General features: G+C 46.1%; 2 protein-coding genes across 2 annotated transcripts; both read right to left on the reverse strand.

The window, feature by feature from the left end:
* Positions 1-233: 233 nt before the first annotated feature.
* Positions 234-1,181, reverse strand: LOC124647349 (E3 ubiquitin-protein ligase ATL6-like). The gene has a single exon (XM_047187311.1). It carries the CDS (start codon positions 1,179-1,181, stop codon positions 234-236), a length of 948 nt encoding a protein of 315 aa, XP_047043267.1.
* A 1,055-nt stretch (positions 1,182-2,236) lies between these two features.
* LOC124647350 (very-long-chain 3-oxoacyl-CoA reductase 1-like) lies at positions 2,237-3,613 on the reverse strand. Its single transcript, XM_047187312.1, has 4 exons — positions 3,265-3,613; positions 2,585-3,185; positions 2,342-2,366; positions 2,237-2,251 (listed from the first exon to the last, which is right to left on the reverse strand). Exons 1-4 carry the CDS (start codon positions 3,611-3,613, stop codon positions 2,237-2,239), a joined length of 990 nt encoding a protein of 329 aa, XP_047043268.1.
* Between the last annotated feature and the right edge of the window lie 8,403 nt (positions 3,614-12,016).

Genomic DNA, 12,016 nt, shown 5'->3' on the forward strand with positions numbered 1-12,016 from the left:
TTAGGATCAAGCATGAGTTGCAGTCTTGCAGACAGTCTGTGTAAGAGTGAAAAAACGAAAAAATATTTTACACTGCCTTCCGATCTCTTCCCAGTTTAATTCCCACATCCAAACAAATTTACACAAGGAAACAAACATCTCACAATACGAGAGTCAATCAAAAGGGTAAAAAAAAGACGAAGCGGGGTTACACGACGACACGCGGTTTTCAGTTTTCACAGCCGTCAAATCGATCATTTCGGTTCCGGTGGCGCTGCCGATGTCGACGTCATCATGGCCGCGCCGCCGCCTCCCCCTCGGGCCCACGACATGAACGCCGGCCACCGCCGTCGGCCGCGTCTGCAATCCGTGCCATCGTCACCGGCGTCGCGGAAGCTGCCCCCAACGCACTGTGCTCCTCCGCGCATGCTCTCCACGGCGGGACTACTCGCGCAGCACCTGCTGAGGACCTGCTCCCTCACGTGCTCCGGCAGCCGCAGCGTGAACCTCTCGTGGTCGTCGCACTCGCACTGCTCCTCCTCCGCCAACGCCCCGGAGACCAGCGAGTGGCCCGTCGAGTGCGACCTCCGCAGCCTCGCCGCCCGCCGCTCGCCGCGCAGCTTTTCCAGCTCCACGGCCTCCTCCTTCCTGCCATCGTCCTCCTCGACGCTGTCCTCCTGCGCTGGCATCGCGATCGCCACTGCGGCGTGCAGCGGCGGCGGCGGCTTCGCGAGGTTGGCGCGGCAGAGCGGGCACGTGGTCCGCGCCTCGAGCCAGGGGTCGATGCACTCCGGGTGGAACGCGTGGGAGCAGTGCGGCAGCAGCCGGAGGTCGTCGGCGTCCTCGAACGCCGTCAGGCACACGGCGCACTCCAGCGCGCCGCCGCCGATCTTGTGCGCCCTGATCTCCGCGTACGGCACGATCGGGAACGTCGCCAGCACCGCCGGGTCCAGCCCGCGCCTGGACGCCGCGGGGTTGCCAGCACGCGGCGCGCCGTCTCCTGCGTGGCGGGACCGGAACTGGGTGATGTACAGGCAGAGGAATACCAGGAAGAAGACGACGCCGATGGACACCACGATGGCCATGGACATGGCCTGCCCCAGAGGCGGCGGCTTCGGCTGCGGCCCCGGTGACTGCTGCGCCATGCCTGCGGCGACGCAGAGTAGGCAGAGAACGACGACGAGGTTCGGGCTCACGCCCATCGCCACACCAGCCGGATTGGCGAACGGTAAATTGCGTACCTGGACCCTGCTGCGTGGCTTGATTCAGCAATTGAAATTATGGTATCCCTCTTCAAACACTTTTGCAGTTTTGGCCGTTTACAAGTCTTGGCGGCGCCAGGTCGTTGGTGCCAAGCTCCAGCCACGTTTGTCCCTCACAGAGATAGTGTGCACAGTACATATATACCTCCTTACGATTCATGTTCACTCGCGTGGATTGCAGACTACCTGAACACCTGATGCAAATATGCAATATTGTACGTGAGGTGGTTATTTTGATAAGGTGTGTTTGGATAACAAATTTTAGTAACACTTGTTTTAGAAAACAAACAGTTCTAAGTTGTTTTGATATAACTGGGTTGTTACGGACTACTCCCTCCGTCCCAAAATGGTCAAAAGACAAATTTTACTAACATTGACCAAATATTTAGAAAAATATATTTACATCTACAATATCGAATGGACATATTAAGAAAATATATTTTATGGTGAATCTATTCATGTTGATTTAGTACTGCAAATGTTTATATTTTTGTGTATAAACTTGGTCAAACTTAAAAAAACATTGACTTTTAACTAATCCTTAGACGTTTTACATTTTGGGACGGAGGCTGTACTTTGTTTGGATTAAGACTGACCTGCACACCCACGGCTCACCACTTTTCCTCTTTGGCCGTTGACCGCCTTGCGCAGGGGCATGGATTATGAGAACATTATTTCTAAGAGCACCGTCAGCATCCGCCCCACCATGACGCTGACAGAGGAACCTCCAAAACCAGAAAACCTAGTACTACAACATACACATACACACAAACGAGAAACTGGACCTCTCCTCCCCCTCACGATGCCGAACGACAATCAGAGGGGAAGGGGAACGATAGACTCGCTGGTGAGAAAGAGCAAGAAAGAGACCTGGAACCGCTAGCGAGAGTGGAAAAGATAGAACGTTCTCAATCTTCTCCTTGTCTTCGGCAGGAGGAATTGAATCCATAGAAAAAATATGTGAAGTTTGAACAATATATTAATAATCATCAACATCAATATAAAGAGACCTAAACGTAATAAAAATTATAAATAAATCATTGGATCATTCCCTAAAAAAAAAGTCATTGGATCCCCTTGCAATGACTACATACACTAACGCGAACAGCCCGCCTCGATCGAACACTAAACACGAATGAGAAAATCCACATATATTGGTAGTACATTAAACTAGCCAACTAGAAGTAAACCACTACAAACAAACAATAAACAATACCAATAGATGGACACATCACATAATAGTCCCCCGAGCAGTAGGACATTGAGCTCCGCTCATGATTTTGGCACGCACACACATTTACCGGCGCGACGTGCCGCCGGCGACACTGAGTGGACTGTAGAACAGCTGTCTGTGGTGCAGGTGGTCACGCAGGCGGAGCCAGTCGTGGACGGGGTCCGGCACGGCGGCAACGAGGCACCAGAAAAGCTGGTGGCCGACGTTGGGCACGCAGAGCGGCGGTCCGTGCCCGATCCAGCGCGCCGCCGCACGCGCGTAGGCGTCGGGCGTCGGCGCGATGAGGAGCAGAGTGACGCGACCGGTCTCCTTGAGCGTCGACGCCATTGGAGTCGCCACGTAGAACGGAGCCTGGCACTGCACATCGATACCCTTGCTTCTGTACTCTACGTAGAGGCTCCTGGAGAGCTGCGCGACGTAGCGTTTGGTGCAGGCGTAGATGGTGTAGAGTGGGAAGGAGGGGATGGCCTCCGACGACGCTGACCCCATGTTCACCACGGCGCCCCTCCCCCGCGCCACCATCCCCGGCAGCACCGCGGCCGTCACCTCGGTCACCGCCCACAGGTTCACCCGTATCATGCTCACCCACGCCTCAGCGTCAGCCTCGTGCAGGTACCGCGAGCCGGGCGTCGCCACACCGGCGTTGTTCACCAGCACCCCAACGTCCAGCCCGGCCACCGCCTCCCGGAGCCGCGCCATCGCCTCGTCACCTGTCGACCATAGGCATTGAAGTGCTCGATCAAAAACTTGTGAATCTTCTACGTGCTTCCGTGCAGAACTACAAGTTACCTTGAGGTGTGGAGACGAGCGAGAGGTCGAACACGACGGTCCTGGTCTGCACGCCGTGGAGGGAGCCGATGGTCTCGGAGATTTCCCGGAGATTGGCGGCGTTGAGGTCGACGAGGACGAGGTTGAGGCCACGCCGGGCGAGCTCAAGGGCCATGGAGCGGCCGATGCCGGACGTCGGGCCAGTGACAACGGCCCACGCACCGTAGCGGCGGCGAAGGTCCTTGGGACGGCGTAGGCAGAGCGCGAGGCGGGCGAGGAGGCGGAACAGAAATGGCAACAGGTAGAAGGCGCCGAGGATAGCCGCCGAGACGAACCACGCCGGCGACTCTTGCCTTTGGGACGATACCATCCTCCCGATTTACAGAATCTGTCAGTGTTGCTCCTCGAGGCCTGCCCGACTGAGTGTTTATGGTGTGCATTTACCGATTTACCACGGCTCCCATCGATGTGGCTTCTGCCAACTGCATGTGGCCTCTTGCACGGCTCTACGTCCTACACGCTGTGCATAGAGCAGTGTCACGAGGTACGAGACGACCAGAAAAGCCTGCTGGATAGGGGAGGAGACGGGACGACAAAAATCTCTCCAACCTAGACCCCGCATGCGTCCACTGGTGAAAAATGACGACCAAATCTAATCCTTTGGGCAAACTTAGGGCTTCAGTGGCGCGACGCAAACGGACGCTGAGCGACCGTTTGTGTCCGCCGTGACCGGAAATGCATCTGCCACCATCTCCAGCGGGGCGACGCAAAGTGACCGGGTCGTCCGCGGAGACGCAAATCTGGCCCAAATATGCGCCAGGTTTGCGTCTCGGTGATGGCGCGTGATGCACACGTTCGTTGGGGACCCCAAGAGCAAGGTGTGATGCGCACAGCATTAAGTTTCCCTTAGAAAGAAACCAAGGTTATCGAACCAGTAGGAGATGAAGGCCACGTGAAGGTTGTTGGTGGAGGAGTGTAGTGCAGCGCAACACCAGGGATTCCGGCGCTAACGTGGAACCTGCACAACACAATCAAAATACGTTGCCCCAACTTAACAGTGAGGTTGTCAATCTCACCGGCTTGCTCGTAAACAAAGGATTAAACGTATGGTGTGGAGAATGATGTTTGTTTGCAAAGAACAGCGAGAGAACGAGTTTGCGATAGATTGTATTTCGAGATATAAAAGAATGGACCGGGGTCCACGGTTCACTAGTGGTGTCTCTCCAATAAGATAAATAGCATGTTGGGTGAACAAATTACGGTTGGGCAATTGACAAATAGAGAGGGCATAACAATGCACATACATATCATGATGACTACTATGAGATTTACTTAGGGCATTACGACAAATAACATAGACCGCTATCCAGACATGCATCTATGCCTAAAAAGTCCACCTTCGGGTTAGCATCCGCACCCCTTCCAATATTAAGTTGCAAACAACGAGACAATTGCATTAAGTATGGTGCGTAATGTAATCAACACAAATATCCTTAGACAAAGCATTGATGTTTTATCCCTAGTGGCAACAAGACATCCACAACCTTAGAACTTTACGTCACTCGTCCCGGATTCAATGGAGGCATGAACCCACTATCGAGCATAAATACTCCCTCTTGGAGTCACAAGTATCAACTTGGCCGAGCCTCTACTAGCAACGGAGAGCATGCAAGAACATAAACAACACATATATGATAGATCAATTAATCAACTTGACATAGTATTCCATATTCATCGGATCCCAACAAACATAACATGTAGCATTACAAATAGATGATCTTGATCATGATAGGCAGCTCACAAGATCTAAACATGATGGCACAAGAGGAGAAGACAACCATCTAGCTACTGCTATGGACCCATAGTCCAAGGATGAACTACTCACGCATCAATCCGGAGGCGGGCATGGTGATGTAGAGCCCTCCGGTGATGATTCCCCTCTCCGGCAGGGTGCCGGAGGCGATCTCCAGAATCACCCGAGATGGGATTGGCGGCGGCGGCGTCACAGTATGTTTTCTCGTATCGTGGCTCTCGGTGATAGGGTTTTCGCGACGGAGAGAATATATAGGCGAAGGGGCAGAGTCGGGAGGTGGGGCCGCGCCCCCCTAGGGTGTGGCCGCCTCGTCGCCCCTCTTCGTCTCCTCTTCGGACTTCTGGAAGGCTCCGTGGAAAATAAGACCGTGGGCTTTTGTTTCGTCCAATTCCGAGAATATTTCCTGTGTAAGATTTCCGAAACCAAAAACAGCGAGAAAATAGGAGCCGGCGCTTCGGCATCTTGTTAATAGGTTAGTGCCGGAAAATGCATCAAAATGATGTAAAGTGTATATAAAACATGTGAGTATTGTCATAAAACTAGCATGGAACATAAGAAATTATAGATACGTTTGAGACGTATCACTCGGCGGACGCTGCGCGCACGCGGAAAATGTCCGCTAGGTCCTCGCACGGGCCCGCCTGGCAGCGGCACAACTGCTTCGTCTTCTGCGGTATTACTTCTGGGCGGTGCGCTGCAGCCTTTGCAGGGGCCGCGTTAATGGCGTGCCTCGGCTTCCGCGAGCGTGCGCAGCTAGTAGGCGTTGCACTAGCAGGCCATTGAAGGCGAGATAGCGTCGGAGCCTCTTAAAGGGACGCTGCCGGCGCCCATTTCCCCGACCAAAACCATTGGCAAAATCCCACAGTAGTTTAATATCCCAGGTATTGGGGTTACAAAAATAGAGGAAACAGATGTGTGCATTGCATGCATGCATAGAAAATCTGGGGAATTTTCGCGCTTTAAAATAAAACAGTCACACTAACTGAAGTTTCACTTGATCTTGGTGGAATTGAAGTAGCTCATCAAGTCAAGCGCTATAAACCTCAACGTGATTTTGTTTAAAACTTTGTTTTGGGTAGAGATGATTTGATCTAAGGGGTTATATCAAATGGAACTAATAATCAACACAACAACACTTTACTCAATGATCAATTGCTTGATCTTATAAAAGATTATAATATGGTAATCCTTGTCATAACATATGAACACCAATTCAATTGCAAATCAAGTAACAATAAAATGGAGAAACCATTCTTGACTAATCTTTTCCATGTCTTAAACTAATCCTTGATCCTACCATGAACCTCATGGTATTCATTCTATTTCAATCTTGGAAACAAGACAAGGAGATCAACTCTAGAAATATATATCCTTCTCTATTCCATATTATTATACATCAAACCTAGAGATGTGAGAGTTCTACAATAATTATTAGAGAAGCAACAAACCTTGAGCTAAACCTTGGATATACATCCAAGTATTCAAATCATCATCTTTAAGAGGAACCCTATGATATTATTCAAGTCATTCCCAATTGAGAGAGACCATTCATACCAAATCTAGCTTTACCTATTTAAGAATAAAGGACAACCTTTGAATTAAAGTATTAGGAGATTAACCATTTCACCTTGGAGTGGTGAGATAACCTAATATCACATGGAATCAAACCATATCCATGAATTGATAAAGTAAGGAGGAGATTAATTCAACCAAGATAGCCAAGTGGAGTTTTAGACTAGATACCTATTGAGATATTGTGAATACACCATAAAACCTAGAATAACTATGCCTATGAAAGAGAACTCAAGCTATGGTGCTACACTCAAGTTAGATGAGGCAACACTTGAACTTAAGGGAGAGAACTATCCATATACCTAGATGATTATATCAACATTGCTTAAGTAAAACCCTAACAGAATATCTCAGGTATTCTCCTGGGATATAAATTATTGAAGCAGTCATAGTAGTCCCATCCAAGAAAGTAAAATAGAAGTGTTATATCCTAGTTGATCAAGACTATGCCTGATCATAGAAATGAGAACCCATTCCATGAGAGATAACTTAGGAAGCCAAACCTTGATCATTATAAATTGAGTAATGATCATAAACCCTAAGAACTTGAAGTAGAGGATATAAGCACATAAGAAAAGCTTAGAGTTAAAGCCTATAATTTATATGGTAAGAACCCATTCATCATTATAACCAAAGTTAACTATAAAAAGAAATATAGCTACTTTAGTTACTTCAACAATAGATTAAGGATAATAATAGAAGTCTATTAGTAGAAGATAACACCAATTCTCATATCCTTAGTAACTAAAGGTGCACATGAAATAATAAGCAAGTAACCATTTTATCATGCATTGGGGAGAGTAAACCTAGCCAATGCAACATGGTGTCATCTCATATCTACAACCTAGCATTATATCTTAAACCTAGTTTGTGCATCACATGGGGATCACAAGTATAAACCTAAAACCAAGCCTAAGCTAAAATAGGAATAAGGGGATTGTTTAGCCAACCCTAAAATGAATCAAGATATCAACTTAAACTATTTTTCAAGCCATGCTATATAGGTGCAACTAACTACTGTTTCCAAATAAATAGAAGTCTAATGAGAGGAATGATACGTCTCTGACGTATCGATAATTTCTTGTGTTCCATGCCACATTATTGATGATTTATACATGTTATATGCACACTTTATGTCATATTCGTGCATTTTCTGGAACTAACCTATTAACAAGATGCCGAAGTGCCGGTTCTCGTTTTACTGCTGTTTTTGGTTTCGTAAATCCTAGTAACGAAATATTCTCGGAATCGGACGAAATCAAGACCCGGGTTCCTATTTTCACCGGAAGCATCCGAGAACACACGAGAAGGACCGGAGGGGGCACTGGGCCCCCGGACCATAGGCCGGCGCGGCCCGGGTCCCGGCCGCGCCGCCCTATAGTGTCGTCGCCCCTTCGGCCCTCTCCGCGCTGCCTCTTCGCCTATTTAAAGCCTCCGTCGAGAAAACCCCGAGACGAAGAACCACGATACGGAAAACCTTCCGGAGCCGCCGCCATCGCGAAGCCAAGATCCGGGGGACAGGAGTCTCCGTTCCGGCACCCTCGCCGGAGCGGGGAAGTGCCCCCGGAAGGCTTCTCCATCGACACCGCTGCCATCTCCACCGCCATCTTCATCACCGCTGCTGCTCCCATGAGGAGGGAGTAGTTCTCCATCGAGGCTCGGGGCATGCACGGTAGCTATGTGGTTCATCTCTCTCCTATGTGCTTCAATACAATAATCTCATGAGCTGCCTTACATGATTGAGATTCATATGATGATGCTTGTAATCTAGATGTCATTATGCTAGTCAAGAGAGTTTTACTTATGTGATCTCCGGAGACTCCTTGTCCCACGTGTGTAAAGGTGACGAGTGTGTGCACCGTGTGGGTCTCTTAGGCTATATTTCACAGAATACTTACTCACCTGTTATGAATGGCGTAGTGAAGTGCTTATTTATATCTCTTTATGATTGCAATGTATTTTGTATCACAATTTATCTATGTGCTACTCTAGCAATGTTATTAAAGTAGTTTTATTCCTCCTGCACGGTGTAATGGTGACAGTGTGTGCATCCGTGTTAGTACTTGGTTTATGCTATGATCATGATCTCTTGTAGATTGTGAAGTTAACTATTGCTATGATAGTATTGATGTGATCTATTCCTCCTACATAGTGTGAAGGTGACAGTGTGCATGCTGTGTTAGTACTTGGTTTAGTCGTGTTGATCTTTCTTGCACTCTAAGGTTATTTAAATATGAACATTGAATTGTGGAGCTTGTTAACTCCGGCATTGAGGGTTCGTGTAATCCTACGCAATGTGTTCATCATCCAACAAGAGTGTAGAGTATGCATTTATCTATTCTGTTATGTGATCAAAGTTGAGAGTGTCCACTAGTGAAAGTCTAATCCCTAGGCCTTGTTCCAAAATACTGCTATCGCTGCTTGTTTCTTGTTTTCATTGCGTTACTACTGCTGCGTTACTCGCTGCGTTACTACCGCTCGCGTTACTACCGCTTGTTTACTCGTCCCGGGCAAAGCACTTTTACGGTGCCGTTGCTACTACTTATTCATACCACCCGTATTTCACTATCTCTTCGCCGAACTAGTGCACCTATTAGGTGTGTTGGGGACACAAGAGACTTCTTGCTTTGTGGTTGCGGGGTTGCATGAGAGGGATATCTTTGACCTCTTCCTCCCTGAGATCGATAAACCTTGGGTGATCCACTTAAGGGAAACTTGATGCTGTTCTACAAACCTCTGCTCTTGGAGGCCCAACACTGTCTACAAGAATAGAAGCTCCCGTAGACATCCAGCACTTTTCTGGCGCCGTTGCCGGGGAGGAAAGGTAAAAGGCACACACACACCGGACCCCGGCAACTAGCCACTTTTCTGGCGCCGTTGCCGGAGGAGAAGGTAAAAAGGCACTCATACTCCGGTTCCGAGTAACGAGTACTTTTACGGCGCCATTGTGTTTGTGCTCGAAGCTATTTCCTTTAGATCCTGCAATTGCATCTTTTTGTTTCTTGTTTACACTAGTTTGGCATAATGGACAACAATGAGCTTCTTATTCTATTTCCTGATTTAAAACATGGATTGTTTGATGCAAAAATTAAAAAACCTATGGAATCTTATTTGCATGTTGGTAGTAATATTAGTATGAACGCTTTGAATACCATTGTTGATAATAATGTAGAAAGTTCTAAGCTTGGGGAAGCTGGTTTTCATGATCTTTTTAGTCCCCCAAGCATTGAGGAGAAAATTTTATTTGATGATACTTTGCCTCCTATTTATGATGATTATAATAGTGGTCTTTTGGTACAACCTACTATGGAGAGTGAATTTTATAATGATTATACTATGCCTCCTACACTTGATGAGAATAATAATGATAGCTACTTTGTTGAATTTGCTCCCACTACAACTAATAAAATTGATTATGCCTATGTGGAGAGTAATAATTTTATGCATGAGACTCATGATAAGAATGCTTTATGTGATAGTTATATTGTTGAGTTTGCTCATGTTGCTACTGAAAGTTATTATGAGAGAGGAAAATATGGTTGTAGAAATTTTCATGTTACTAAAATGCCTCTCTATGTGCTGAAATTTTTGAAGCTACACTTGTTTTATCTTCCTATGCTTGTTACTTTGCTCTTCATGAACTTGTTTATTTACAAGATTCTTATGCATAGGAAGCATGTTAGACTTAAATGTGTTTTGAATTTGCCTCTTGATGCTCTCTTTTGCTTCCAATACTATTTCTTGCAAGTGCATCATTAAAACTGCTGAGCCCATCTTAATGGCTATAAAGAAAGAACTTCTTGGGAGATAACCCATGTGTTATTTTGCTACGGTACTTTGTTTTATATTTGTGTCTTGGAAGTTGTTTACTACTGTAGCAACCTCTCCTTATCTTAGTTTTGTGTTTTGTTGTGCCAAGTAAAGTCTTTGATAGTAAAGTAAGTACTAGATTTGGATTACTGCGCAGTTCCATATTTCTTTGTTGTCACGAATCTGGGTCTACCTCCCTGTAGGTAGCTCAGAAAATTAAGCCAATTTACGTGCATGATCCTCAGATATGTACGCAAATTTCATTCAATTTGAGAATTTTCATTTGAGCAAGTCTGGTGGCCTAATAAAATCCATCTTTACGGACTGTTCTGTTTTGACAGATTCTGCCTTTTATTTCGCATTGCCTCTTTTGCTATGTTGGATAAATTTCTTTGATCCATTAATGTCCAGTAGCTTTGTGCAATGTCTAGAAGTGTTAAGAATGATTGTGTCACCTCTGAACATGTTAATTTTTATTATGCACTAACCCTCTAATGAGTTGTTTCGAGTTTGGTGTGGAGGAAGTTTTCAAGGGTCAAGAGAGGAGGATGATATACTATGATCAAGGAGAGTGAAAGCTCTAAGCTTGGGGATGCCCCGGTGGTTCACCCATGCATATTCTAAGAAGACTCAAGCGTCTAAGCTTGGGGATGCCCAAGGCATCCCCTTCTTCATCGACAACATTATCGGAGTTCCTCCCCTGAAACTATATTTTTATTCCGTCACATCTTATGCACTTTGCTTGGAGCGTCGGTTTGTTTTTGTTTTTGTTTTGTTTGAATAAAATGGATCCTAGCATTCACTTTATGGGAGAGAGACACGCTCCGCTGTAGCATATGGACAAATATGTCCTTAGGCTCTACTCATAGTATTCATGGCGAAGTTTCTTCTTCGTTAAATTGTTATATGGTTGGAATTGGAAAATGCTACATGTAGTAATTGGTTAAATGTCTTGGATAATTTGATACTTGGCAATTGTTGTGCTCATGTTTAAGCTCTTGCATCATATACTTTGCACCCATTAATGAAGAAACACTTAGAGCTTGCTAATTTGGTTTGCATATTTGGTTTCTCTAGAGTCTAGATAACATCTAGTATTGAGTTTTGAACAACAAGGAAGACGGTGTAGAATCTTATAATGTTTACAATATGTCTTTTATGTGAGTTTTGCTGTACCGTTCATCCTTGTGTTTGTTTCAAATAACCTTGCTAGCCTAAACCTTGTATCGAGAGGGAATACTTCTCATGCATCCAAAATCCTTGAGCCAACCACTATGCCATTTGTGTCCACCATACCTACCTACTACATGGTATTTATCCGCCATTCCAAAGTAAATTGCTTGAGTGCTACCTTTAAAATTCCATCATTCACCTTTGCAATATATAGCTCATGGGACAAATAGCTTAAAAACTATTGTGGTATTGAATATGTACTTATGCACTTTATCTCTTATTAAGTTGCTTGTTGTGCGATAACCATGTTTACGGGACGCCATCAACTATTCTTTGTTGAATATCATGTGAGTTGCTATGCATGTCCGTCTTGTACGAAGTAAGAGAGATATACCACCTTAATGG

The sequence above is a fragment of the Lolium rigidum genome, chromosome 4 (genome assembly GCF_022539505.1).
Source record: "Lolium rigidum isolate FL_2022 chromosome 4, APGP_CSIRO_Lrig_0.1, whole genome shotgun sequence".
NCBI classification, from domain to species: domain Eukaryota; kingdom Viridiplantae; phylum Streptophyta; class Magnoliopsida; order Poales; family Poaceae; genus Lolium; species Lolium rigidum.